At 37.1% G+C, this 27,590-nt stretch overlaps 7 protein-coding genes across 10 annotated transcripts; 3 read left to right on the top strand and 4 right to left on the bottom strand.

Moving 5' to 3' along the window:
* Positions 1,307 to 4,763, top strand: LOC18778883 (ethylene-responsive transcription factor ERF091). Its single transcript, XM_020562893.1, has one exon. The coding sequence runs from the start codon at positions 2,656 to 2,658 to the stop codon at positions 3,448 to 3,450; it is 795 nt and encodes a 264-aa protein (XP_020418482.1). The 5' UTR covers positions 1,307 to 2,655; the 3' UTR covers positions 3,451 to 4,763.
* Positions 4,549 to 5,597, bottom strand: LOC18780251 (pathogenesis-related genes transcriptional activator PTI5). Its single transcript, XM_007212057.2, has one exon. It carries the CDS (start codon positions 5,514 to 5,516, stop codon positions 4,953 to 4,955), a length of 564 nt encoding a protein of 187 aa, XP_007212119.1. The 5' UTR covers positions 5,517 to 5,597; the 3' UTR covers positions 4,549 to 4,952.
* Positions 7,110 to 8,344, bottom strand: LOC18779526 (LOB domain-containing protein 27). Its single transcript, XM_007213441.2, has 2 exons — positions 7,294 to 8,344; positions 7,110 to 7,150 (listed from the first exon to the last, which is right to left on the bottom strand). The coding sequence occupies exons 1-2, from the start codon at positions 8,342 to 8,344 to the stop codon at positions 7,110 to 7,112; spliced, it is 1,092 nt and encodes a 363-aa protein (XP_007213503.2).
* LOC18778807 (WUSCHEL-related homeobox 9) lies at positions 14,236 to 17,126 on the top strand. 3 transcript variants are annotated; one of them, XM_020562726.1, is made up of 4 exons: positions 14,236 to 14,304; positions 14,714 to 15,106; positions 15,270 to 16,160; positions 16,630 to 16,942. In XM_020562726.1, the coding sequence occupies exons 2-4, from the start codon at positions 14,971 to 14,973 to the stop codon at positions 16,863 to 16,865; spliced, it is 1,263 nt and encodes a 420-aa protein (XP_020418315.1). In that variant the 5' UTR covers positions 14,236 to 14,304; positions 14,714 to 14,970; the 3' UTR covers positions 16,866 to 16,942. The 3 variants fall into 3 exon arrangements, with proteins under 3 accessions (XP_020418315.1, XP_020418316.1, XP_007212776.1); XM_020562727.1 differs by lacking the exon at positions 14,236 to 14,304 and having other exon boundaries at positions 14,672 to 15,106; positions 16,630 to 16,847; positions 16,942 to 17,126; XM_007212714.2 differs by lacking the exon at positions 14,236 to 14,304 and having other exon boundaries at positions 14,672 to 15,106.
* LOC18779918 (ras-related protein RABA1f) lies at positions 19,894 to 22,080 on the top strand. The gene is made up of 2 exons (XM_007211975.2): positions 19,894 to 20,477; positions 21,364 to 22,080. The coding sequence occupies exons 1-2, from the start codon at positions 20,257 to 20,259 to the stop codon at positions 21,794 to 21,796; spliced, it is 654 nt and encodes a 217-aa protein (XP_007212037.1). The 5' UTR covers positions 19,894 to 20,256; the 3' UTR covers positions 21,797 to 22,080.
* LOC18778933 lies at positions 22,207 to 23,725 on the bottom strand. 2 transcript variants are annotated; one of them, XM_020561750.1, is made up of 2 exons: positions 23,021 to 23,725; positions 22,207 to 22,559 (listed from the first exon to the last, which is right to left on the bottom strand). In XM_020561750.1, exon 1 carries the CDS (start codon positions 23,406 to 23,408, stop codon positions 23,043 to 23,045), a length of 366 nt encoding a protein of 121 aa, XP_020417339.1. In that variant the 5' UTR covers positions 23,409 to 23,725; the 3' UTR covers positions 22,207 to 22,559; positions 23,021 to 23,042. The 2 variants fall into 2 exon arrangements, with proteins under 2 accessions (XP_020417339.1, XP_007213168.1); XM_007213106.2 differs by having other exon boundaries at positions 22,207 to 22,544.
* On the bottom strand, positions 23,821 to 26,415 carry LOC18780242 (28 kDa heat- and acid-stable phosphoprotein). Its single transcript, XM_007212110.2, has 8 exons — positions 26,103 to 26,415; positions 25,206 to 25,243; positions 25,026 to 25,112; positions 24,823 to 24,906; positions 24,697 to 24,731; positions 24,516 to 24,601; positions 24,206 to 24,271; positions 23,821 to 24,110 (listed from the first exon to the last, which is right to left on the bottom strand). The coding sequence occupies exons 1-8, from the start codon at positions 26,167 to 26,169 to the stop codon at positions 24,076 to 24,078; spliced, it is 498 nt and encodes a 165-aa protein (XP_007212172.1). The 5' UTR covers positions 26,170 to 26,415; the 3' UTR covers positions 23,821 to 24,075.

Raw genomic sequence — 27,590 nt, 5'->3', positions numbered from 1 at the left:
AAACAGTATAGCCATGCGGCTATACACTTTGAATATTTGAAGTGTATAACTGTCCTTTTTTTTTAAAAAAAAATCTTTAAAATGTATAGCCATGGCTATAGTCTTTGAATATATATTGGGATCCTTTTTTAAATAAAATAATTTACCTATTTTTGTTTATCGATAAGAGTAATTTGGAGCTTTATCCATTACTATTAGGGAATTACCCGAGTCTCTATTGTCCCCTTTTGATTTTTTACTTTTCTAGAGTTATTACCTGTATAAAAAAAATTTAGTATTTTCCTATTGATTACTTGTATTAGACATATACATACATATTTTTCAATAATATTTTTGTTTTCCATACACGACTTAAAGACTTGGTAAAATATATGTTTTAAAAAAAGATTCAAAGTAGGGGTGGGCACTTTCTAGATTGGATATGTTTCACCTCAAAACTACGACCGAACCAATTACGATATAACGGTTAGTTCGGTTTAGTTTTAACAAAATTCATTTAGGAAACCGAATTCCCTTTCTTTTTACATTTTTTCACCATTGTTAGACCAATTATAACCAACAAATTCACAACTTGCTTCATACGTAAATCATTTTCTAGAGTATGAAACCATCATCAAGCTCAACGTGCTATAAAACTTCAAATTTCAATAACTAATATAGCTCAATTCAAATATCCATATATAGTTATTAACTAATTAGAGTATTATACATGTAAAATGTAATATAAATAAATAAATATACACATAAACGGTCCTATTTGTTTTAAGTCGGTTTATAAAAGCTCAAAATCAAATTAAACTAAATCATATATAGTCCGGTTTAATTTTTAAATTGTTTGATTTTTTTCTTGGTCAAAATCAAACCAAATTGTGCTAGTTTGGTTTGCCTAGATTGATGCCCACTCCTAGGGCAAAGTATGTATATTATTATCATTAACCAACACAAGCCTACAACATTACCATCTCAAAATGATAACTACACTAATTGCTATTAATAGTATCATTTGGTTTCAAGTACTTGCATTGATCTGCCACAAAAAGATTTGCAGAGATTTGTTGGAACATCAACTCGTTTTCAGAAATCAATCAATGAATTTATCAACCACCCCTTAAGTTTTTTTATTTGTTTGCTTAATATTGAGAAAGGAGGGAGGAAAACTCACACATACAAGAAATATGCACGAGCTTGAATCCAAGATCATTTAGAAGCCCACCAAAAATTTAGGCAAGTCGAACCGACACCTCATTGATAACCACCAAAAGAGTTGTATAAAGACAAGAAATACTTAAAACGTAAAGTAGTGCGGGTACCAACTATGCAAAAGAGCCCAAGTATATGACTAAAAGATGGGCCTCAATAAAAAATTGTAGCCCAATTCTCTCACAGACTAAGCCGAATGTCCAAGCCTCTTGGTACTCTTCACTAAAGTCAGCGAGGGTTACCAAACAGATTTTAATCTTGCAAAGAATATGTGCTGATTTGACCACCAATGGAAGCAAAGAGAGGTGATCAAAGTCAAACCCCTTTGGCTCTACTGCATACATTTCTTTCTAACACGGCTCATTCAAATGCACCCATTGATTTTTGCGATCCCTTGCTGCACAAGTTTCTCCACTTCAAAAAAACAAACAATAAAACATGTTAATACGCCGCATCTGTGTAACAACAACATCCCTTGCTTTGATCTTCAGCAATCAAACCTCCCCTTTTGTCCTCTCAGCCCTTATTATTTTCATTATCTTTTCTTTCTTTCTTTCTTTGTTTTTTGGTTCAAATTATTTTTATTAATTAATATTCTAAGGTGAAGCGTGCGGCTTCTTTGTGACATTGATAGCTTTATTAATGCACCTTCTTCTTAATCAAAGCTGGCAATTCTTGTGCTCTAAGATATGCCAGCTTATTGGATACCGTGTTCGATCACCTGCTTCTGCTCTGCCCTTCTGGGTCTCTTGGCTAAGGCCTAAGGGTCTGATTGTTTGCTTAGCAGAGAGTTTTCGATTTCGCCATTTCTCCCGATTTTTCTAGAACCAAATAAGTTTATGCAGATGTATTAGCAGAAAGGATCATCATAAGTCAAAACTTAAATCACTTTATAATGTCCTTCGAAGAAAGGGTGGCACTTTTCAACTTTAAAACTAGCAGTCTCTGTGGGACGAGAGATTTAAAAAAAATGATGTCAATGAGAATTAGGATTGTTTAATAGGGAGAGGTGTAAACGTGCCAATTAAAATTCAACTTATTATACTCTAGCCAGCTTTCAATTCTTCTTCTGCTCTGTTTCTTATGCAATCTTCATGAATTTGAGGGAGGTTTGAAAAATATAAAATGCCAAGTACATAGAATCTACAATCTACATCGATAAAGCCGCGCAAATGATTAGAACAACCGCACAAGTCGATGTGGGAGACTTTAAAAATTAATCCCTCTTCTTATTTTAAGCAATTAAGTCCTAAAATCCTGCATGAATTTAGCAGCTGGATTGAGCTACAAGTTTGCAGCTGAGTTCCCATTCATAATTTAGAGCACAAAAGCATATATATCTTAGCTGTTCACGCGTCTATTTTTAGTGCTTTATATTCCCCAATTCTCAATCTTCTCTCTCCCCTCATATCTACTTTGTGAGAAAGTGAGAGAGTTGGTTTGAGATTTGGTAACATGGCTGTACATAGTGATCCTCATGCAGCACAGGTTGCATCTGAAGCTATTCTAGAGAACGTGTGGGCGAGCTTTATCGGTGTGGATGGAGTGAAAGAAGAAGCAAAAAAGACAACAGAGTTGTCTAAACCCTGGAAAGAACTGCCTCCTCTTGATGGGAGAGGAGGGTCAATGGAAATTCTAGAAAGGCTACCAAGTCTAGGTAGGTGGATATCAATGGGAACTGAGGCCTGGGAAGAGCTTCTTGACAGTTGTGTTGTTCCTGGACACAATATGGAGGTGTCAAGCAATGTCAAGTTAGAAGGCAATGGGGCTGCAAACGCAGAATTTGAAGCAAAGGTTGAGAAGAGAAGAGAGAAAGTGGAAATTATGAAGCACTACCGCGGAGTTAGGAGGCGGCCATGGGGTAAGTATGCAGCAGAAATTAGAGACTCAACAAGAAAAGGAGCTAGAGTTTGGCTTGGGACTTTCGAGACTGCAGAGGAGGCAGCTTTGGCTTATGACAAGGCTGCTTTGAGAATCAGAGGCTCAAAAGCCAATCTCAACTTCCCTCTTGAAACAGTTGCAAAGGCTATGGGGTTGGATTGCTTCAACATCTGCTCATCCACAAATGTTTCGAATTCGCGGAAGCGAGCATTGAGGGAGTGGGAAGAAAGTGTTGAGGCAATGACTGATGGAAAACCTGCATTGAAAAGGAAGGCAAGCATGCAAAACATGTTGGGGGATGAATTTGATGTGTTTGAGTTCCAAGACCTGGGAAGTGATTATTTGGACAGTTTGCTGTCTTCTTTTTGACAAAAATCTTGTACATGAATGCTTCTGTCTGTCTCTAAACATTCTTTGTAGTTGCTAGTCAAGGAGATGCTGTATAAGGTATTTTTTTTCTTTCAAACTAGCCTTAGAGGAAGAGTTAGCATAACATCATATAAATCACCAAATTTCCCATGTATTTTGCAACATTGATCAACAAGGTGCTAAGTTAAGGTTGCATAATTTGTTCAGAGGGAGAGGGAGATAAAAAGAAAAAAGTTGGAAAATGATATAACATATCAGAACAGATTCTAAACAGAGACATAAAGGTTTCAATGTAATAGTTCAATTCAATTATTTGTCAAATCTCTCTTTTTAAAGAAGAGATGCCAAGTTCAAATTCACCATCTCTATCTCATGTCTATCTATTTTCACATGCTCAACCATCTTTTCATAATTAAAAGGAAAAAATAAAGCAAAGCCACCCACTATAAACCGACCTTAATTTTTTATAATTACTTTTTTTTGTCTCCCTATTCAAGGTCAACCCTACCATACCTTCAACTTATCTAATTACTTTTTTTCTTCCCCTTTTATAATAAGAAAATTTTAAAATGTATTGTCCAAGTTTAGTCTATTATGAATTACCATTCTCCTACTTTAAGTAAAATGGAGGTTGATTGGCCATTACAATTTTGGCCTCTGCAAGGGATATTATATTTACTTTGAATATGAAATTAGATAGCTCTCCCAAGTTATACCTGGTCAAGATGGAGGTTTTGGGTTCAACTTCTAATAGAATAGAACAAAAGGAATAAAAAAAAAAAGAAAAAAAATACTATGGGATTAGGTAGGACTTAATTAACCAAACTGGTAATTAATTGTATATCAATTAAACACGGAATTGTAGGCATTTTGCTAGTCTAATCCTCTATAACAAACGAGGCCAAAAAGTTTTTATATTGTATACCCACCAACCAAATGCTGGCCCGTTTGACAAGTATACCAAGTAAAGAATGACTGTCAAATGTGAACAGGTTGAAGATTGTTTCTGTTCCCATTCTGTGGAACCATATGCTTATTGGTTCTCATCAATTTCATCTTTTTCTCATGAAGTTAGTTTCCACAAACAGATTGCCTTCATTTCCAAAACCAGAAAATAAAAGATGGCATTAACACAAAAATTCCAACTGATTCAGTCTTCTAGGTCTTTCTTTTTCACCCATAACTCTGCATCTTTCTGGCCTTACTGGCCCTCTTATGACAATACAAACCAATAAAGTTCACTTCTTGCGGCAGTACATTTCTGTACCTCTTTTGCTGTGAATTACATTTGTGTGTTTGTGAGTGTTGGCAAAGCAACAAAGCATACACAAACCATGCAAAACTAATATACACAGGCTATGACAAGAAACTGGCTAATTAGAGAAGAAGAAAAAAAACTTACACACTTTCCCACACACCTTCAGCTCTGCAACTTACTATATGAGATGAAATTTAATGTCCTAATGCTTTGGTAGACAGAAATGAAAAAAGACAGAACCTTTCTAGATGATTGGACCCTGCGTATTTTGTGCCTCCACATTACTTGTGTTGCTCTGAGATTCTGATCTTGGTGTCCCAATTGAAAGCAAACTAGAGCTGCCACTTGAGTCTGAAGTTGTGCTATTACTATTTGAGCTGCAGGGTACACTAAAACTTGGCCTAACTCTATGAATTGAAGACGATGGCGAAGATGATGCAGCCACTACATCAGGTGGGAAATTAAGCAGGGCCTTAGTACCTCTCATTCTAAAAGCTGCTCGATCGTATGCCAAGGCAGCTTCTTCGGCTGTGCTAAATGTTCCTAACCATACACGCGCACCGTGTCGTGCAGAGTCACGGATTTCAGCAGCATATTTGCCCCAAGGGCGCCGCCTCACGCCTCTATAGTGCTTCTTCCCAATGTTCTTAGAGGGTTCGAGGCCATTTGGTTGGTGGTTTATTTGGTGTCTTTGTGGCAAGAATGAGGGGTTGATAACCATGGCTTCATTTAGGACTTGGTATATGACCATGTCTTGTGAGTCATTCTCATTCAATGGTAGCTCATTTTGCGTGGAGGCTGAAACCATGGCTTCCTAGTTCTTCCTAAGTTTTCTTCTTCTTCTCCTCCTCCTCTCTTATAAGGAGCCTTTTGAATTGGAAAAAGAAAAGCTTTCAAGATTGTGACATATGGCTCTCCACTTGCATATAACGTTGGACTAAAATAGGGGACAAACGTGGGGTCAAAGAATTTTTATTGGCACGAGGGAGTTGATAGAAACCAACAAAGATAGAATTTGGACTAATTTTCCACCACTTGATTGTTAGGTGGTGACCGACTTTTGCCCTTGGCTTCCCTTGATAATACACATTCCCCCACTCCTATAATTCTTTTTTTTTTCTCCCAAAATAATCATACCAAGCATGAACTGAAAATGGAAAATTTTGAAATTCAGAGGTTTTTTTCGGTATAGGCTCTTCGGGTGATTTTGGGGTTTAAAAGGATCGATGCCCCAGAGATGGGTTGAAGAGGTGATATATTGCTCCTCAAAAGACTGTCTTCATAACATAACTTTAATCCAACATGTTCTACTGTGCGGACAAATGTTATTTATGTATCTAAAATTAGAAATACATTACGAAAACGATAGATAATCGACTTATATAATTATTTTTCTATAAAAATAATTTGGCAATTCAGATGCAATACAGTGGAAAAGTATGGATTAGCTTCTTCACATGATATGGGGTAATGGGTTGGTAAAGTCAACAAGGTGTGTGACTCTACGCAACGAGTGCATGAAGACGTGTCTTGGTGGATTTGGGATGACCATAAAATTGGTCATATATATTATCCCATTTTTTTCAACTTTTTGTGTATATGACGTCATCACGGTCGTACATTATACTTTTCTAAGTTGGTAGGTCCTTTTGAAATTGACCCTAATTCGATCACACCTTGACTTTTCAACCATTTGTTTAAGAATGATGAAAAGACTTCAAATCAAAAGGAAGCAACAATAACAGAGTCCTAAAATTTTCGTGAACATTGAAGATGGGGGACAATTAAAGACTACTGATAGCTCACGTGCGTTGAACTGGATGAACATGAAGACTATGTTTGTTTGTATTTTAGAGTAAAGCGATAATTGTATTCATAGCTTAGGCACCAAGATCATCAGTTATAAAGGTATAAACTACTCAAAAAAAAAGTTAATAAAAATATGAAAGTATAGTAACTACACAGAGAAATACACCACAAGGTATATGTCCACTTATAATGACATTAAATTATGCCAATAAAACAGAATTAGTTAATGAGTTACCTTTAATAATAGATGACTAATTTTTCTTTTTTTATCAAATTGTTGGTAAACACGTCAAACCTAGGTTCGCACCTCTTGTGTGTGAATCGACCTTGCACACACATAAGCTATGGAATATTTCTTGTTAAGATGGGATCAAATCCAAAAATCAAACCGACTAAAGATTAATGACTATTAAAGTTAAACAATAGAATAAAAAAAAATAATGATTAATATGAAGGAGACATTACGTTCAATAACTTTTCAATTAAAATGAGTTGTGGATTGATCCACATGATCCTCGTAAATAATGAGGATGAAATAATTTCACCAAAAAAGTATATAGATGCTATAACTAAAGGAATCACTTTGCATCTTTCATCGCCTTTCACTTTTCACTTGATTGAAGTGCTCTACATCTACAATCACAATAAACACGTCTTAGTCAAGAAATTAGTAATAAAATAATTATTCATCACTCTCTCTCTCACTATTGTTACAAACTTTGGAAAATGTACATAATCATACCAAAAATGTATTCCTAAACGAACAAGACATTTACCTTGACCATTTTCGTAACTCTGGTGATTGTTGAAAGAGTATTGTTGAAAACTATGGTGATTTTGAGCTTGGCTCATCCCCTGTCTTTGTATATGAATTGGCTGATGATGAAGAAGATGATGATGATAAGGTAAAAACCCAGCATCCTGTATTTGGGTGATAGCTCTCATGTGGCCTGGAAAACCCTCACTAAATTTTGGGCCAATCTGAGCTGCACCCACTTGCCCAAATTGTCTCTGAGAAGGGTCAAAAGCTACATGGCCTCTAATTTGCCCATATATGTTTGGCCCCATAGGAGAATTTATTGCACAATCCAATCCTGCAATTCCTCTGCCCTGTCCTTGAAATCGCATAGGCCTTCCATTGCCTCCTTGAATTGTTGGGTCAAATGGCATTAATGGAGGACCAAATCCAATCACTCTTTGTGTCTCTTGTCTCCCTTGCCCTAATGCTTGTTGCCCACCTTGTGAAATAACTGCTGGCTGATAATTAGAACCTGTAACACAATTATTATCCACTAATCCCTTTCTCTCTGTGACCTCTTGCCCTTGTAACAGAGAACTATAAGTACCATTAGTAGGTGCTAAATTTTGATTAGCATAACCATAAGTCATGTCACTACCATTATTGCTCCCTTGGTCCAAGGCAATTGACTCTTGCTCCACTGTGGATGATGGCAAAGCCAAACAATCCTTTTCTTGTTCTTCTTCTTCTTCTTGTTGTCGTTGCAATGCGTCTCTAAGCAGAGCAATCTCTCTTTCTAATTGTCTATACTTACCTAGAGGTCCATTGACAGGGTCTTGCTTCCACGTACAGGCTTCCCATATGAAAGACTCCGCAGCCCTACCCCTGTGGTTCTTATCCTCTAGGTTTTTTAGCAACTTTGACGTGTTGCTAACTCCGAAAATCTTGTGCACTGCTCTGAAAGCTTCTTCCTTCTCTGCTGTGAAGTATGGAGCCATCACACAATCATCGTCACACTTCTTCCTTTGGTGCCGGCACGCCGCGCACGCATGGCGGCTGTTGAGCTCCCCACCATTTCCGCTACCCATTGACATGCTTGTACAATATAAATCTATACAAGTATTAGGTTATCTATGAAGTTATTATATTATTCAAGGAGAAAAAATAACAAGAAGAAGAAGAAGAAGAAGAACAAAGAAAAGCACTACAAGAGAAATACCAGGGTGAAGTTATAGGGGAGGAAGAAGACGGATGAAAAGGGTGTTGTAGTGAAAGAAGGAATCAAAGAAGGCAGTGGTGAAATTAGGTTAAGCTTTTATATTTTTACTTTAACCCAAAGTCTATCTCTGATTATGTTCCAAAAAATCTACCCGTAATTATAATTAATTTATGCCCGCTTCCTATCAAGTATCAACTGTAAGATTGCATGAAATCTTACCGACCACATTCCTTAGATATCAAGTTAATCATAGTCATTGTTTGATCTATAATGCCCATCTGATTCTGCAAAGATCGAACTAATCGTAATCGTCAATGATACCGACCTACAAATTTATTGATTTATGATCAACGGGGACTACCCTTGTGGACTAGGGTAAGTGATCCGCATCACATAGAATTGTATGTGAATGTATAATCATAATATCAGGATTTACTTACCATAAAGGAGACAATGGGTATATTAATTAATTATTTTAGTCCAATTTTATTAGGTTGGTGTGATTACGTTTAACTTGTCATCGATTTTAGATTATATAATCTAATTATCTAAAAAGGATCTTCATATTCTTAAGTTTAAAATCATGAAAATAAATAAATATCAAAATTTTCATTATACACGTTTTGTGATACGCAACTCAGGCCTTCTAATCCCGAGATTAGCATAAACTGGGCCTGCTTAGCTTGGTTAAGCCGAGACCAACCCAACTAGTATTTAGCTGCTACTAGTATTTGGGCTATTGGAAACAGCCCAATTTCTAAATCTCTGTTTTTTATAAATAAATAAATAAATAAATAACAAATTAGTGTATAAATTCATGTGACATTTTTAAAATTTTCCATGAGTACATATATTCTCCCGTCACTCGGAACATATGCTAAAACTTCTTATGATCCCAAAACATTTGTCTTCCTCAGTTCAATATTCCCAAACTATGAATATTAGCAGAATCATTGACAGTCTTAGCTTACTATAATCTATTAAGTTGAATTTATCTTATCTTTAATCGGTTTATGCATATGAAAATCTGCCAACATGATAAGGGTACGTAGCCAGCCATGTGCCCTGAGCTTGGCCTAGGTGGTGCATATTTAATTGAACAACTCTAATTAATTAATGAGAGAAACTGCATCGATATGATGTTTTTCTGATCAATTTTAAATCTAACATTATTACTTACAGAATTGATTTTTATGTATTGCATGAATCTTTTCTCAAGATTAATTGTCTGTTCTGATCTGAAAATAAAGATGCTGCTGCTGTGTGTATACGTGGTGGGAATTGCAAAGATGAGTTCTTTACAATTCAACTTCTGACTATTTCTGTTGCTTTTTAGTATCCCAAAACAATAAAATGTAGTACGTACGACTCGTCCAAGAAGAAGAAAATGACAATCTCCTTATCACCTCACCATTTAAAAATTATTTATGTCAAAAGTCAATCAAATTCGAAATTCTTATGACCACAATCTCTTAGACCCTTTTAGTTCAAGAGATCGAAACTAATATATATATATATGATAAAAATTCGTTAATCATAACATATTAAAACAAATGTATACTGAAAGGGTATATCTAAGAATTGTCCAAAACTAATGCAAAACTATTCAAATTTAGATAGGTGCACTTCAATTCCCAACGAGAATGTATCCATGATTCGTGGATTAGTCATAAATCATTTTATTTATAAACTTTGTTATTAAAGTCTCTTCAATGGTCTTCCAAGCGAGAATGTCCAGCCGCTTTCAGATAGGTAATCCTATCTTATATCTAGTTGATTGTATTAATATGGCTAGGTAACTTCATATACTATCAAGTTTCACACATGAATTTTATCTCTTTAAAGATGTGATCGAGCAAGTAAATATAGTACATTTCTGATTAACTCTTGATACAGGACAGCACCAAAACACATAATAAGGTCTCCAAAACTCCAAAAAGTTTCAAGCAACATTCGAATTCAAAGGCAATTTCACTCTCCAACTCCAAATTTTCTGTGCCAAACATATATTTTAAGCATGTTTTGATCTTCAAACTTGAAACAGACTTAAAATTGTACATATATATGGATATATAATATGTTGGTGGTGGCATGGCATGTGCAACTAGTTGAAGCATTTAAGCTTATCATGTTGTGTATTTACTACATGCACGTTAGCATTTAGTGAAGGCTGTTGGCGCAATCTTTGCTAAGACACACATACCTATTTCATGTTGCATATTATTAGACTAATACCCTATTTATTGTAATCATGTGCAAGTGCAACATTTTTAAAGGACTTACTCAGAAGCCTTTGCTTCCAATTGGGGTGGAAGGTGATGACTAACTGAGTCACTGAGTGGTATAAAGTTGGTAAATTATTAAATTTGGAAGTATTTTCTTGTTGGACGTCCTATGAACATGAATCGTTAATTAAGTTAACATATACGAATGTGTGGCCAGATTCACAGTCTACTGATAAAAGCATTTTTCTGGTACATGAGTATGCTAATTAGAACGATCATGTTTAGTTAATTGTTCTTAGGCCATGTTTCATATGAGCTGCAGGTTATGTGTGATGGCATGTTGTAATGATCATGGTGATGATATATAATTGTCTAATGGCAAGTAAAGGACAAAGGCTCGACGGAGTTAATTGTTCCAAATCTGGTGCAGACAGATTGGTGAGAAGGAAAAAGCAATCTGATTGAAAAGGGAAAGCAAGAACACAAACATAGAAATTGAATCAATAAATACAATACGCACGTACGTACACATGCAGTGGGAGCAGAAGTTGAAGTTCCAAAACCCAGCAGAGCCAAACTGCCAAAGATATATACTTTAAAGCGAGGGATGGGGCATTGGACGTAGAGGATTCACCATAATTAAGCCAAAGTGCCAAAGCTGCTAGAAAACTAGTGTCCAGGTCCACTTCCAGTTGCTATAAATATGCGATGCCTTCTTCTTTCCCAGTTTCTGCATACTTTTCTGTCTGTCTCCCCCAAACACTTATATGCAGTCACACTCATACACACCCGCAGAGGCCGTGGTCCCATTTTGATCTAATGGCGTTATGGGCATGGGAAATATATAGATCAAAGTGGTTTTGATTTTTCATTTTTGGGTCCGTCAAGTTGTTTTGATTTGATGGTTAGGTTTTGCATATCCAACCATTTAGGGTTTTCGATTGAAATTCAAAAGGACTTGAAGCTTGAAACATTCTTGCATATCATTCAATATAAATGATATTTTAATAGGAAACATTCTAATTAGCTACTGCCATGGTCCATGGTCTAATTATCTACATATATGTAGTCCCTTTCGGACATATATATCTACCTTTACTTTTATCAACTTTGACAGCTCCCTTTCTCCTCCACCCTTCCAAATTCCAAACCATATAGTTCCCCACTTAACTTCGGAGAACTCCTCTAATGACTTTGAGCTTGTTGGGAACATAAAAATTTAAATTGTGCAAAGAACTTGCAACTCAAGTGGTTAAAAGCAGTTATCTTTGCACTCGAGGTGATGTATTCAAATTCCCTCTCACTCGCTTGTATTAAAAAAAATTTCTGAATTATGCATTAATTTTAAGTCTAATTGTATCTCTTAGTGTTTAATTGTCATATGTTTATCTAAAGACATTGGTAGATCAATTGGACCCCACATTTAGCTTGTTATGCATTATAATATGCTTGGTATTGTTAATTACCACCACTCAAGTCCCAGGGGTTACAGAAGATAGTTTAGCCTTAGAAAAGGGGTGGGGTGTGGACATTGGACAAAGAGGCCAAAGAGGGATTTGGACTTTGTTATTTGAATAGTAACTGATGAGTTGGGAGTGAGCTTTGCATGTCGGAATCGAACCGACACAGCTTAGACCAAATCTTTACACCCTTTCCTCTCTCTCTCTCTCTCTCTCTCTCTCTCTCTCTCTCTCGGACACGCATAGCATAGTCCACACACAATAACATAGATCTGCTGCATGCTTTGATCATCTCCCCCAAAGACTCCATGTGAAACTTTGCTGCTGCAATATTATGTATATATATATTATATATATATTATCTCTGTCTCTGTCTGACTTTTATTTCCAATATATATATACATGCACATAATATATATCGAACACCTTTCCATATTTTTTTATATGGAATTCTGAATCAAAATTCCGGTGTAATTACCCAATATTAAGCATCAGACCATAATAAATGCGTGCTCTTGATGTTCACAGATGGATCGAGTTCTCAATACACATAAACAGCTCAGTCCCCAACAAAATTGAAATCACTCCAATTCAGCAAATCGAGTTAGGATTGAGTAATTTTCTCCCTCAACATGCTCTACTTATCTTTTTGCCTGTTTCACTGCCTAACTCTCGACAAACAAATGGCAGCACAGACTTAATATTGCATTTAATCGTGTATACCAAAGTGTGAACCCTAATCTCTGCATATTTTAGGAATTTGATTCATTACCACTAAAATTAATTCTTAAGTAGTTTTATCTTATCTTCGTCCCATTCATATTTCAACACGAGCCAGGACTAGAGGTCAACTCTATATCTCCCCGTGGGTCCGTTGCCTCAGATCTTTGTCTACCATACCAGATACCACAGTCAAGTCTACAAATAAGATGTTGCGCATGAGATTAAAAAGTAAATCCAAGCCAATCAGGGAAGTGGTCTTGTTTAATTAGTTGTTAAGTCAAAGTTGAATTATCTAATTGATAAGTAGTTAAGAGGTTCTTAATGGGTAAGGTTTAGAATGTCTCCCGATGTGAGATTTTATATTCTCAATACATTCTTTACACCCATATCTGAATTGTGCTAATCTAAATGTATATGAATTTGTTTATATTAAAATATATGAAACATATGATCAACTACGTTAAGTTGAAATATCTAACTCAAAATCAAATTCGCCATCAACATGTCTTGTATTAAAAAAAATAAAGATGAATTAATTAGCACTGTTCAATTTTTCTTTTTATAAAGAAATGATGTTTACATGCATTCATGTAAATGTTACTCAAATTGCCTTTTAACTTTTCTAGGCAGCAGAATCAAAATGATTGTTGAGGAAGAAGTTTTGTGATCAGTCGACTGACCCATCAGCTGATGAAAGCTATCTATCTACTATCAAACTAAAAGCAGAAAGAGCAGGGCAAGCACCATTGTCACGTCCCACAACTATAACCTTCCATTGCCTCCAGAAATTTTCTTCCTTTGAATTTGAACTGCCACTTCTACTGTATCTGTATGCGTTGCGTGCAAGCTTTTCAAGTGTCATGTCGTTTCATCCTATACGACGAGATCAATCAAAGTGCTTCATCTCCTCCTTGAATAAATTAGAAGAACATATAGGAAGAAGATTTCCAATTAATTTCAAAAAGTATAATAAATAAATGCCCTCGAGTCAATCCAAACTTTTGCTCAAAATAAACCCAAATATGAAATATGCAATTACTCTACCACGACTCCCACCACCGCTTTCCAATTAAACTCTACAAATTACATGCCCCATGGCCTTGGCCTTGACTTTCAAACCATCTCCCCCACCCTCACATTGCCCCTATTTATTCCTCTACAACAACCTTTTCCATTAGAATAATCCCAAAAACCTCACTTCATCTCTCCCTCACCATTAATATCCACTCACTGCAAGCGAACCCCAAACTGATCACTCTCGTTACAAATCTGAAAAGAAAAATTGTATATGAAATAGAAGGAGACAAACTGATCAGAACAACCCTCACTTTTCTATACCTCTCTCTCTCTCTCTCTCCCACCTTTGCATTAAGAGCTTGGTCTGTCATCTCTGATGAAGATTCTAATTAAGCCCCCAGCAGGTATTCTTTTCTATGTTCCCTTTGCTTCTCGTCCGGGGGGGAATTGGGTTGTACTTTGAGTATTGAGTAGAGAACAAGCATACCATTCCATTTCATCATCAATATATTAAAGCAAAAGCTCTCTAAAAAAGAAGAGGGATGGGTTGGGACTACTCTCTCTTTTAATTTCTTCAGTACACATCCTACCTTTTTATTTATTTCCGTTTCCTTTCTTGTTTATCTTTCTCGCAGGCGATTCCTGTTGTGGGTTTTGCCTATTTTATCCATCAAATTAAATTTCTTTATTTTAACATATATATATAATTTATTTTTCATCATCAATAGACGTGTTTCATTTTTATAATTTCTTTGGGAGATGGGAAGGACTGGTGTTGATTAATTAAATGCAAAATATATTCAACTCACACAGGAGAAAGGAGTAGGTGATGATGAGACTATAAGAAGTGATGTTATGCTGGGCTAGAGAGGATATATCCATCCAGTAGTGCCAGAAAAACAAAACAAGAGCTAGCCTTTGCAGCAAAAAGGGTTTCTCTTTTGGCTGGCTATAGCTATAGCTCCTTTAATATCTACTAGCTCTCTCTCTGTGTCTCTCTGTGTGTGTGTGTGTCTCTCTCTCTCTCTCTCTCTCTCTCTCTGTGTCGTATCCCTTTGGTCATCATCATCATGGCTTCATCAAACAGACACTGGCCTAGCATGTTCAAGTCCAAGCCTGCAAACTGCAGCACCCACCACCAATGGCAGCATGACATCAACCCTTCTCTCGTTTCAAATGGATGTCACCGACCATCTTACTCCTCAGGTAACCGTCCTCAACACTCATTTATACCAAACCCTTTCCAATTGATATTAATTTCAAAGAAAATCCTTTAGTTTTGTATAATTTGTTAGTTAAGTTACAAACTCATATACATTTAATCTTATGTGCAAGTAGATGTTTGATTTTAATTATGTGAATGCAACAGTCGCTGGGTGTGAAGAAAGAAGTCCGGAGCCAAAGCCTAGATGGAACCCAAAACCAGAGCAAATTCGCATCCTCGAAGCCATCTTCAACTCTGGGATGGTGAACCCTCCGAGGGATGAGATTAGGAAGATCAGGGCTCAGCTGCAAGAGTATGGCCAAGTTGGGGACGCCAACGTTTTCTACTGGTTCCAGAACAGGAAATCAAGAAGCAAGCACAAGCTTCGCCACCTCCACAACTCATCCAAACAACAAACCCATCACCACACCCACCTTCCTCTCACCACACCCGTCTCCACAAGCACTCTCAACATCATCAATGCTGCTGCCCCTTCTTCCTCCTCATCCTCCTCTGAAAAATCATCTCCCAAATCAGCACCAAACAACAAGGCCTTCTCCATGGGGTTCTCCTCCAACGTTGCTGCTCATGACGTTTCAATTAACTCTCCAACTGCTTCTGTGAACCAGCAGAGCAGCTTCTTTCAGCCTCATCATCAGCATCACAGCGAGCTCCTGCCCGAACCCTTCTTTTTTCCGATGCATCCGAATCCGAATTGCAATTTCACGCAAGGGTTTTGCTTCTCTGAGCTGTCTAATGTGGTTGATGTTCCCAACCATGGAACTCATGAGCAAACTAATACCAACACTGGGCCTTGCACAAGCCTGTTGCTGAGTGAGATCATGAGCCATGGGGCAGCAATGTCAAGGAAAGAATACCATCAAGAAGATGAGATGAAGGACATGAACATGAAGAACATAGACCCACACCACCTCAATTACAGTCTCAATGTCACCACCACATCTCCAACAAGCCATACTAATATGGTTGCTTCTCACACCAATGGCCCCACTACTAGTGTTGCTGTTCCATCCCCCATGATTCACAACATTCAAGGTAAAAACAACAATTTACTCAAATTTCACTTCATATTTTGTTCATTTAAATCTGCATTCACCCAAATCTCGCATAAGAAAATTGACAATGTGGGGGTGAGAGCTTCTTGTTGATTATACCAAGTTCATATTAAGTACGAAACAAGGGTAGTTTAGTCTTTTGAAGCAATGGATCGAGCTATAATAGCTAGCTAGGTTTTGCATTTGACATAAATATTATGATATGAAATGAGATGAGATGATACTTTAGATGGAAGGACGTGTGCATGGGTTCGATTGACTGGTCTGGTCTGTTCTGCTGGGTTCGGGTCGGGGTCGGGGTCGGGTTTGCGTTTGAAAGGACAGTGGTCACATTCCATACATACACTGTGCATATTTGATGAGAGAGATTGATAAAAGATGATGAAACTAGTGTAGTCGGTTGGTGGTAGCTATACTGTGTGAGTGACTGTGCGTGTGGTAATGAACAGGTGGTGTTGGGGAAGCGGGTGCAATGGACGCGGGAGGTGCGGAGAAATCAACGGTGTTCATAAACGACGTCGCATTCGAGGTGGGTGCGGGTCCCTTCAACGTGCGTGAGGCTTTCGGGGATGACGCCGTCCTCATTCACTCCTCTGGTCACCCCGTTCTCACCAATGAGTGGGGTCTCACCCTCCACTCTCTCCACCACGGCGCTTTCTATTACCTCGTAATTAATTTTAATTAATTTTAATTCTATTAATTACACTTTTTTAATTGCTTTAATTACCCTCTTATTTTCTTCTTATTCGATAACATTGCAGATTTAGAAGAGTGGAAGCAAGCAAGCAAGCTAGAAGAGACGGGCTCTGGTTCTGCGTTGCCTTTTCTCCATATATGTCTTCTCTAATTAGCACTCGCTAGGGTTTACTGTATTAGCTAGGGCTTCCATAGGTTCATTAGTGGGTGTCTAGAGTAATTTCAAAGTTTTTGTGGACCTACGTATGTATTATTATTATGTTATCTGTTTCTGGTTTAAGTATTATATATAAAAATATATATATATATATATATATATGTATTTACCTGTGGCATATGGATGTGGTTTTTCTTTTTGTTTCTTTTTAAAGGCCGGTTTATAACCACATCATGCTCATGTGCAGATGTAAATGCAGGTAACTCACATCCAAATGAGGTGATATCATCCTCATAATTTCTGCCAGTTTTCGATTTAGTTGCTTATTTTTTAAGGAAGCCAGACATTGCATGATCTGGCTTTTCAATTTTGTAAGCATTTGTGTTAAACTGCTTCCACCACCCTAAATTTCTACCAAACAACTGTCCAAGATCTAGTATTGGTAGCCACTCACGTAAAATATAGAAAAAAGGAAGGAAGAATAGATCATATTAAAGAGGCAACCAATACATACTTTTTGAAGCAACATATTGATCATAATGTAAATTATGGGTGATGCTTTCCCAACCCATTCTTATCTTTATCATGGATTAATTGAGATTTCATCAATCCAAGATATCATATTAGCATATAAATATGGTATGACTAGGATTTTTTATATGTACATTAGTTGGAATAGATATCCCAAAAGGGAAAAAAAAGATTAAATGGTACATAGGAAGCAATATGGGAAGAGATCGACAAATAGTTTTCTTGGTTGCATGAAAATATTTAGGAACAACATTCACCTAGCTAACATCGTGCTCTGGTGTGCACTGCAATTTGCCAAATTTATTTACTTTTGGTGCATTATTTTGTCCATATATACACACATCATAAATTAGGGCATTCGAGTGGACCCACATACATATATATGCCATATATCCGATTTGATAGAAGGTGTATATAGAAACTGAGCAGGGTGCCTTTCAGTTTGAGCAATATTTGATGAGATAGAGCATTTGAAAAAAAGGTACCTTGCTTGGACAAATCAGAGAGCCTGACCAGAAACGGAAAGGTGTTAATGTTTGACGAACACCCGGCATACAGTGCGCACTTGGTTTTTTAATAACCTGATCATCGTCATCAGATCAGATCAGATAACATCAGCCAATCAGTCACTATGCTATGCTTGCAGTTGGTGATCATCAAAAGGGAAGGGAAAAATTGTAAGAGAGAGAGGCAGGCAGGGAGTGGTTATTGACGAGGGGGGGTCGGGGTCAACTTAGTTGAGTGGTGCAGATTTGTAACGTGTAAGTTGCAATCTGGTGCCCGACAGTGTTCTTCTACTTATTGCTGTGGATTTGATTGAGTGATTTTGATATATCAAAGAAAACAAGACTTGGTTGCCCTACCAAAATTCCTTCTCTATAGCTACCTAAGCTACACTATATGCTACTGTATTTTGCATGAACTATCTCACGTATGATACTCTCTCTCTCTCTCTCTCTCTCTCTCTCTCTCTCATATGAGGTGCAGGGTGGAAAATAATAAGCATGGTCGCGGAAGATATTTGATTTGAGGTGTGCTTTGTAAATCAATACGTATCTGAGGGTTTGTTTTGTGGGATGGCTGGTTGGTTTAAACTCGACGTGGCACGTTTACAGTGGTTGATGATCATCAGATCAGATCATATGCGTCTGCCCCTGCAATAATCTGCAATCTGCATATGCCCCACGAGTGGGTTGGGTGAAGTGTGAAGACTGGAGTGAACAGTCACCTAGCTCGATGGGATAGTTCTTGTTCTTGCCCCACTTATGTGATTTGTACGTTTTTGTTCTTCATGTATATGTTATTTAATTTGGAAATTGATGTGAAAGGACAAGGGAGAGGCCCTTTCATATCAATTTTATTTATTTATTTTGGTTGGGAACTTTTATATCTAGCATTTTAGTTTGTATATCAGTTGAGGAGAGCTTGTCGGTCTAGCTCTTGTATTATTCTTGAAGACAATATGGGCCTCATTGTATCAAGCCATTAAAAGTTTACAAGCAATTCATGAGGCAGCCCATCAAACTGGGCCATTTATAGGCTCCACCTCCTCGTCTGCATACGTAAAGAATTTTATATTATTGGATCAAATTAATTAGTCGTTGGATCAAATTAGTTAGTTTGATCCAACGGTTAAAAAAATAGTCTTATCTCCTGCATACATATAACAATGTCTCAAATATATAAGAATTCTATAGTGAGGCCTGGGGTATAGAATGACTCCTTTAATATACGCGTAATCCTGTGAGGTATAATTCAGTTAGTTGAGCTCTTTCATTTTTATTCATGTTGGCAGAAGTTCAAAACTTCAAAATACCTAATGAATATTTGTAAAAACCCCCCTCCTCAATTCCTTGTACTAAAAGAAAATATATAGTTCCATGCGTGATGTTGTGAATATATATGACTCTGAAATGGAACACCAAATTGGAGGACATATGGCTTGCCATACAAAATACAATTTATATAAATTTGAAAATTTTATGATAAACCTCAAATTAATCAAGTGGGTTTTTGAAAAGCAACAAACTTTTTTGTTTTGTCTAATCTCAGAAAGCAAAATCCAGTAGGTTTCTCATTTGATATCGTCTTTCAAATTTCAAACGAGTCTCACTCATACAAACGAACAGATTTCACAGGTGTTATGGTAAAAGTTGGAGTCTTGCTATTCTTCCTTGTAAAACTTATTTGGCTTTTAGTTGTAGTCATAAGAGCTTTGACCTTCGCTGCTCTTTCCTTTTTTAAATAAAAGAAACAAAATTCCAAAAATACGGTATTGAATCCAAATAATAAAAGTTTGTATTTCCACAAGAATTCGGGTGCTTTTTGTCAATTTTCTTTGCTGTGACCAAAAGGGAAAAAGGCTAAGAAATTTGGTTGGGACCGGAGTCTTTAATCATAACCACAATTTTGCCAACTAAGAAACCCCACAATTCCAGCTTGCTTCCTGTCTTCAACCTCCATTTTGCTATTTCTCTCGAAATCAAACAAAACCCATTCATCACCATAACTCACATACAGACATAGACCGCCATGCTTCTTAATATTTATACAACATAATTCCAAAACCCATTTACCCGTCAATCCAACTTGTTTGATTTCTCTCAGAAACAAAGAAAAAGACAAACACAATAAAAAAGAGAAGACAAAAAAACTCACCAGGTAAAAACTAAAATATATTTTCTGCGAGGAGATGGGGGCGTACAGAGCAGACGACGATTATGATTACTTGTTCAAGGTGGTTTTGATCGGTGACTCGGGGGTCGGAAAATCGAACCTTTTGTCCAGGTTCACGAGGAACGAGTTCAGCCTTGAATCAAAGTCCACCATTGGCGTCGAGTTCGCTACCAGAAGCATTCGGGTCGATGATAAGGTCGTCAAGGCTCAGATTTGGGACACCGCCGGCCAAGAAAGGTTTGGATCCACATTTTCTGATTCTTTTAAATTTTGGGTTTTTTTGGATCTTGGAATCGCATTTTCATTTCTTTTTCTGGGTTCTCTTGGCTGCCTGAGAAATTTAGCTACATGGGTATTATACAGATTTGATTATCTAAGTCTGGATCGGAAAAGGATCATTTTTTATGCCTCTGTTTGGTTAATGTGTATTCTTTGACCCTTTGTTTGGTTGCTTAGAATGCTGAGGAAGAAAACATGAAATTGCAAATGAAAATTTTGCGATTTTAATTCTCTTATTGAACTTCTGAAAAACTGACTGGTTAGTGGACTTTGTTTATAATGTTAAGCTGAAATTCTATACAGTTTCTGGCCTTTTAACTTCTTTTTTTGCTGACTTAGCTCTGGTGCATTTTGTAGTGTTCTATAAGTGATTAGGTGCCTTTTTCACTCTGTTATAGTTTTTAGGATGTGGCACAGTTTGACGACCTTTCCGCAACTGCATTTTCAGATAGCTATGTTCTTTCTCTGACTTCAAACTAAATCCGAAGTTGATATGTCATTAATATTGTTATTAACATACATGTTCGAACATTTTGTCATTCTTTCGATTTCGAAGTGGCATGTTGTTTCATTTTATAGATCATATGACTTAATACACCACTGCAACTCCGTGAAAAGACACCTTAGCATTCTTCTAGTCCTCTATGTCTATTGGTGCTGTGTAAACCAATCCTGGCAATAATGGTAATGAATCAGAATGCATCTTGTTTGGAAATGCTGCAACAATAAATGGAAAAGAAGGGTCTCCTACAAATCTAGCAAATTATCTTCCTTCCTCTGTTTCCGCCCCTAAGAGGGATGGTTTGTAAACATCCATCTCACTTTTCCTTTTCTTTTGTTTAAGGTATCGTGCAATCACAAGTGCGTACTATCGAGGTGCCGTTGGTGCTTTACTAGTCTATGATGTTACTCGTCATGTTACATTTGAGAATGTGGAAAGATGGCTGAAGGAGCTAAGGGATCATACAGATGCCAACATTGTGATCATGCTAGTCGGAAACAAGGGAGATCTGCGTCACCTGCGAGCCGTTTCCACCGAGGATGCTAAGGCTTTTGCTGAACGAGAGAACACATTTTTCATGGAAACGTCTGCCCTCGAGTCGATGAATGTCGACAATGCTTTCACAGAAGTGCTGACCCAGATCTATCGGGTTGTGAGCAGGAAGGCCCTTGACATTGGGGATGATCCAGCAGCCTTGCCCAAAGGACAGACGATCAACGTTGGGGGCAAGGATGATGTATCAGCTGTGAAGAAAGTAGGATGCTGCTCAGCTTAAATTTTGAGGAATGGTTCAAGTGGCTTTCAAGGTTCTATCCCGAGGTCATGTCTATACAGAGGTTGACCTGACTCGACGAAATTGCTTTCTGAACAGAACATGAACTCTTTGAAACATTATGCTTTGGATACTCGAAAGCTTGCCTATGTTAGCCAAAACTTTAGGATGTTAAGAATATGTTACTGTTCTTTCCTTTGATTCAATTTGAACTACTTGCTTCCCCTTGTGTATTATTCTCCTTCCTCGGTTGAGTTTTATATAAAGTTCGGTTGTTTGATCTAAAATTGAGCCAAGTAATATGCTATTTTTGTTATTCGGCAAAGCTCCATAGCAGACCAGATAACCTTTGAACAAGCTTCATATGGCATTGATTAGAAATTCCATGCACAAGGAATAGATTTTGTATCGAATTTGTCGATAAAGCGATACCATGTGTATGTTTTATTGAGTCCACTGGGTCTATCTTTTGGTTCAGCAAGATTAGAACTTTAATTACAACAAACTAAAACACACACACCAAACTGGTGACGTAAACATTTATCAATTATCACCTGCTTAACCATCGTCAAATGAAATGATTCTCACAAGATTATATAATTCACAGCCCTAAATTATCTGGTAACATTCTCCAGGATGCTCAAGCCACATTGATAAACCCTGTTTTCAACACTGTAAGGCTGGCGCTGTACAGAAAGTTAACAGTCTTGACACCGGTGAACCGAACCAGCTTGTCCTCCCTCCCTAAACCCTAGAGATGTGGCATCCGCATTCATCAGTATATAGCGAATCAGCAACACAACAAGATCATATGTACGGAAAATATGACAAATGTTTCAGAAGCAACATACAGGGACAATTATATGTAACTGAGGGAAACAGCAAATGTCCAATTTACTAAGGTTAGAGCATGAAACATTAGGAAGTTTTACAAAACTCACCATAAACAAGATGATTTTCAGTCCATTTTACTCTAAATGCTTCACAACTAGACAATTCAAAATCCTGAATTTTCCAATAACATCAATCCCATCCGACCTATTCAAAATTGGAACTTTCTTCTTTTCCAATTGCAGAAAAGAGTAAATGAAATCCAAACCCAGTAATCACAGTAAAGCCAACATAAATTCAAGTTCAAGAGAACCCATAATGTTGTTTTAAATTGTTTCTTTTTAAAAAGTAAAAGCGAAAGCCGAAAATTGAAAACCCAGAAGAAAGCAAACTCACTGGGAATCGGAGAACAGAGTGATCAGCGTGGAGCTTCATCGGCTTTGTCGGGAGGAGGAGGAGAATCGTCATGGCGGCCAAAAGAGGGCAGAGGATTGGAGCCCTTGATGACCCAACCGAGGGCAAAAAAGGAAACTCCAGCGAGAATGGCGGTGCCCCAGGCGTGGGAGTACCATTTGCTATACTGCCTGATGGCGAACTTCCATTGCTCTCTGAGCGTTGCCGGGTCAGGGTTTGACGCATCGGGCGGGTTCGGGTAGTGGATCTTTTGGCCCGAGAAACTTTTGTTGGTGTTGTTGGCGCGGCCATTTTTCATGTCAGCTGGAACTTTATCTGAAGAAGAAGAAGAAGAAGGAGGAACATTTTGAGGTGTATTGGGTTCAGCCATGTCTGCGTCTTAAGCTCTCTCTCAGTGCCTCAGTTTCTTTTGTGCTTCTGGTTTTGCCGAACTGTATGTTGTTATGCTGTATATATTTCCTTCGTCTACCACCTGTCTTAAAGGAGACATATGGCTCTCTCACAGTGTTTTGACACATGGCCCTCCACAGTGTTTTGCATTTTTCTTTTTTATAAACTAGTCTTATTATGAAGAGGTAGTTTGAAATCAGGTGCAATGCGAGAAACACACTCCCTCTATCAACCGACCTAAATCACATTTTTTACTTTTTGTTTACATTAAGTTTTCATTTGATTCATAAAAGAAAATTTACCAAAATATATACTGTTATCCAAATATAAAACAGCATAATTTCAAGCTCACTTAGGCATTCTAATTGGTAAATTGCTCAGTCCATGTTCTAGCATAAATGAAACCTCTTTTATACAGTAAATATTATAAAAGATTCTAACAAGTTTAAAAATCTAAATGGTTTTGAATACATAATAATATGGTAAATTTCTATGGCAAACAACAAAATGGGAAAAAGTTTATTGTTTTCTCAATCACCAATTTGGAATACTGGTGTTCAATAATAGATTAAACTAATACTTTAAAGTGTAGAGACCACAATAGTTCTGGTACTATCGGCAGCATAACTTGTTTGGTTTCAAACAGATCATTTACGGGCTGCCACCTTCTTCTGTTCTTTGGCTGAAATAATTTGAGTAAAGAATTACAAATCATGTAAATCTAGAAAAGGAAAAAGGAACAAGAAATTAGTGGTGGTCTCAGACTCAGAACATTACCAGCTCTTTCTTCTTCTCTCTTTTTAGCAGCTTCGGCCCTTTGTTCTCTTATAAGGGCTAAACGCTCTGCATAAACAAGAAGAGGAGATCAATAAATTTTTTGAAACTATAAAGAACTCAGCTAACAAGAGTTTTGAGCATTAGCCATTAATTATAATGTGAAACAAAATATAGGCCAGGTAACAAAAATTACGAATGTTACACAGAGATTCTAACTTCATGACAGATATTATAAGGCAAGCCAATCCTTACGTGACACATCAGTCAGCTAACATCAGTGTCCTGACTAACACTAATCAATGACACTTACCTAAATCTTTCCTTGCTTCCTCAGTTTTTCCTTGTTCTTGCAACCTCATATGTCTCTCACGGGCTCTCTGTTTCTCTATCTCTTCTCTGAAAACAAAAGCACAAAAATTGAGGATGTATAAAACTTAAAACTGATTAAGATCAAAAACATATTCATACAACTCAAGTTTCGCCCAACAAACCTTTCACGCCTTGAGAGTTCAGTTGTTTTTCCAATCTGTAAAAAATACATAAATAAATAAGACAAATATTACTTCGTCATAAAATTCACTATCAGAACTAAGTTCAAAGAAATTTGCAAAACTTACATCAATGTCTTTAACTTTCAAGGTCTTTGGCTTTACCAAATTAGGATTTTCAATCTCAATAATACCTTGAATTCCCTTCTTCTTCTGCAAACATTATTGGACAACATGACAAGTGATTTCACATTATTACTTACACATTTAAAAAGTATAAAACAACAAGAAGAAAAAACCTTCTACATATATAGCAGTATATGTTTACTCACTTCATCTTGTCCTTCCGATTCATCTCCAGACTCCTCTTCGGAAATTTCTACAATTTCTTCTTCAACTTCGTCATATTCAGCTTCTTTCTGATAGAAACAAACAAAATAACTTGCTTACTCCGAAAAATTGATAATTTTGTATCACCATATAATTTGTGAGAGAGAGGCAGCCAGACATACCTTTGAAAAAGTGCGAGGACGAGTAGAGGTACCAGCAACTGCAAATGTATATTAGAACGCACATGAGAACTATACCAATCTAAACAGAAATTCCAACTACAAATTTATAGGCACTACTAACAAACACTCATTCTCCCTCCATCTCTCTAACTCACACAGAGAGCTTTTGACAACATGTAGTAGGCCATAAGAGATCGATGTCTTGCCCATACTTCTTTATCTCACATCATCCCACCTTCCCTTCCACCGCAATAGTAAAAGGAAGATGGGAATCAAATTTGCTCACCTTTTACAAGTTCTATTGGTATCTTTTTGCTCATAACACTATTAACTGAAATCTCATTTAAAGCGAGTCAATAACTCAATATCGACAAACAATAGTGAAACACCACGCCTGAAATTGTTTTAATTTCTTATTTACGGGACCAATAAACTATAATTATTTTATGGGTTATTCAGCCAATATAGCATAATTTTAACTTGCAGTTACATAGAACACATAGCCAAAATATTCAATCTCCCAAAACTTCACAACATCTTTTTTGTTTCTTCCCTATTTTAACCAATAATAACAATGTAAATTCGTTTGCATGATCTCCTAATTGTAATATCAAACAAACCAACAATGAACATTCGAATCAATGCAATCACTCATAAAATAGAACCTGAAACAAATTGATCAAACAACAACAATAGAATTTTTCGATTAGTAGCTGCAAAACACACCCCAATCACACAATATCTAACGAGCCAGCAGGCCTTAATCCTCTGTTTGGTTACCGAGAAACACCAGAAAGTGGGAGGGAAAACAAAATAATTCAACTAACTAGTTTTGAAACCAAACAAAAAAAAATCTGTAAATAAGAAAGAGAGAAAATTAAGAATTGTTTGGCTTACGAAGATCTTCGGGAGTGGAGAACTGGCGTTGACCGGTGGGCTTGCCCTTGAACTTTCCCCTTCCCATTTTTTGAATACAAAAAAGAAGATGAAGCAGAAGCTGCAAATTTGGGTTCAAAGGCGATCAAATTGAGAATCAGTTTTCGATTATATAAAACAATCCAAAAAACTTTGTTGATTATATGTGGGCACTAGGATTCGATTATATTTCACTGCTATTTCTAAAAACCCTAGTCGTCCCGGGAAAGATCAAAGAAGTTGTGAGAGCCGTGTTGTGGAGGGAAATCTTTTTTGTGAAGGCTTCGGTTTCATTGACTCTCCTATGCTATGGGTCTAGTGATCAATTGACTGTAATACCCCTTTAAATTTTAAAAGACCGAGTAAACAAGGACCCAATTACTTGGAACTCAATTTGTAGCCCATTATTATTATGGGCTGACTAACAAGGACCCAATTCCATAAATTTAAATCCATCTGGTCCACCACTTTGCAATGCACCCTCAAAATTTGAAGTGTACAAGAAGTTGTAACACCCAAAAAAAGAAGGGTAAAATGCGGTTTTGCCCCCTAAATTATAAGGTAATTCGAATTTACCCTTCTGAATTATTTCGTCTATCGATTTATTTATTGTGTTTGTTTAAAATAGACAATATGGGGCCTATCGTTAGTTTTATGAGGATTTTATCCACATTACCTGTAACATCCCACATCGACCAACGGAGAGAGGGTGATGTGCTTTATATGTATATGTCCGCCTCCATCTAGCACGAGGTCTTTTGGGAGCTCACTGGTTTCAGAGTCATGAGAACTCCAAAGTTAAGCGAGTTGGGGCTAGAGCAATCCCAGGAGTGGTGATCCACTGGGAAGTTGCTCGTGAGTTCCTAGAAACAAAACCGTGAGGGCAGAGAGGGGAGTCCAAAGCAGACAATATCGTTCTACGGCGGAGCCAATCTCTGGATGTGACAATTTGGTAACAGAGCCACTCTGCCGTGTGGTGCGAGTGTGCCGACTAGGACGTCAGGTCCTTAAAGGGGATGGATTGTAACATCCCACATTGACCAACGTAGAGGGGTTGATGTGCCTTATTTGTACATATTCGCCTTCATCTAGCACGAAACCTTTTAGGAGCCCATATATACTATTTTAAACGAATAGAAGGACTAAATTGGCAGACGAAATAATTCAGGGGGTAAGTTCGAAATGCCTTATAATTCAGGGGCAAAACGGTTAAAAATCCCAAAGTTTTGTAATTTTTGCCTTGCCAAAACCATTATACGTTTAGCTAGAAAAAAAAAAAAAGAAGAAAGAAGAAGAAAGAAAAGAGGTATCAACTCTCAATCTTATCTAGCACTATTATTAAGGAGAGAGTTCATTTTGAACCACTTTATTAAATAAAAGAAAGTTGATAGGTAAGAGTACAATTGTAATAACGGCCTCACATGCATAACATATCTGAGATTTTCTACTATTTAATTAACACAATAAAAG

This window comes from Prunus persica, chromosome G4 (assembly GCF_000346465.2).
Source record: "Prunus persica cultivar Lovell chromosome G4, Prunus_persica_NCBIv2, whole genome shotgun sequence".
NCBI lineage: Eukaryota > Viridiplantae > Streptophyta > Magnoliopsida > Rosales > Rosaceae > Prunus > Prunus persica.
This window is presented reverse-complemented; position numbering and strand designations above follow the sequence as displayed.

Bases quoted from the DNA above. Each gene is read 5' to 3' on its own strand.
- LOC18778933 (XM_020561750.1), bottom strand. From the start codon at position 23,408: ATGGCTGAACCCAATACACCTCAAAATGTTCCTCCTTCTTCTTCTTCT.
- LOC18780242 (XM_007212110.2), bottom strand. From the start codon at position 26,169: ATGGGAAGGGGAAAGTTCAAGGGCAAGCCCACCGGTCAACGCCAGTTC. The intron at 24,907-25,025 runs GTGAGTAAACAT...TAATGTTTGCAG, and splicing joins AATCGGAAGGACAAGATGAA to AAGAAGAAGGGAATTCAAGG. The intron at 24,272-24,515 runs GTAAGTGTCATT...TTGTTTATGCAG, and splicing joins GGAAGCAAGGAAAGATTTAG to AGCGTTTAGCCCTTATAAGA.
- LOC18778807 (XM_020562726.1), top strand. From the start codon at position 14,971: ATGGCTTCATCAAACAGACACTGGCCTAGCATGTTCAAGTCCAAGCCT. The intron at 15,107-15,269 runs GTAACCGTCCTC...TGAATGCAACAG, and splicing joins CCGACCATCTTACTCCTCAG to TCGCTGGGTGTGAAGAAAGA. The intron at 16,161-16,629 runs GTAAAAACAACA...GGTAATGAACAG, and splicing joins CATGATTCACAACATTCAAG to GTGGTGTTGGGGAAGCGGGT.
- LOC18779918 (XM_007211975.2), top strand. From the start codon at position 20,257: ATGGGGGCGTACAGAGCAGACGACGATTATGATTACTTGTTCAAGGTG. The intron at 20,478-21,363 runs GTTTGGATCCAC...CTTTTGTTTAAG, and splicing joins GACACCGCCGGCCAAGAAAG to GTATCGTGCAATCACAAGTG.
- LOC18778883 (XM_020562893.1), top strand. From the start codon at position 2,656: ATGGCTGTACATAGTGATCCTCATGCAGCACAGGTTGCATCTGAAGCT.
- LOC18779526 (XM_007213441.2), bottom strand. From the start codon at position 8,344: ATGGGTAGCGGAAATGGTGGGGAGCTCAACAGCCGCCATGCGTGCGCG. The intron at 7,151-7,293 runs GTAAATGTCTTG...TTGTGATTGTAG, and splicing joins GAGTTACGAAAATGGTCAAG to ATGTAGAGCACTTCAATCAA.
- LOC18780251 (XM_007212057.2), bottom strand. From the start codon at position 5,516: ATGGTTTCAGCCTCCACGCAAAATGAGCTACCATTGAATGAGAATGAC.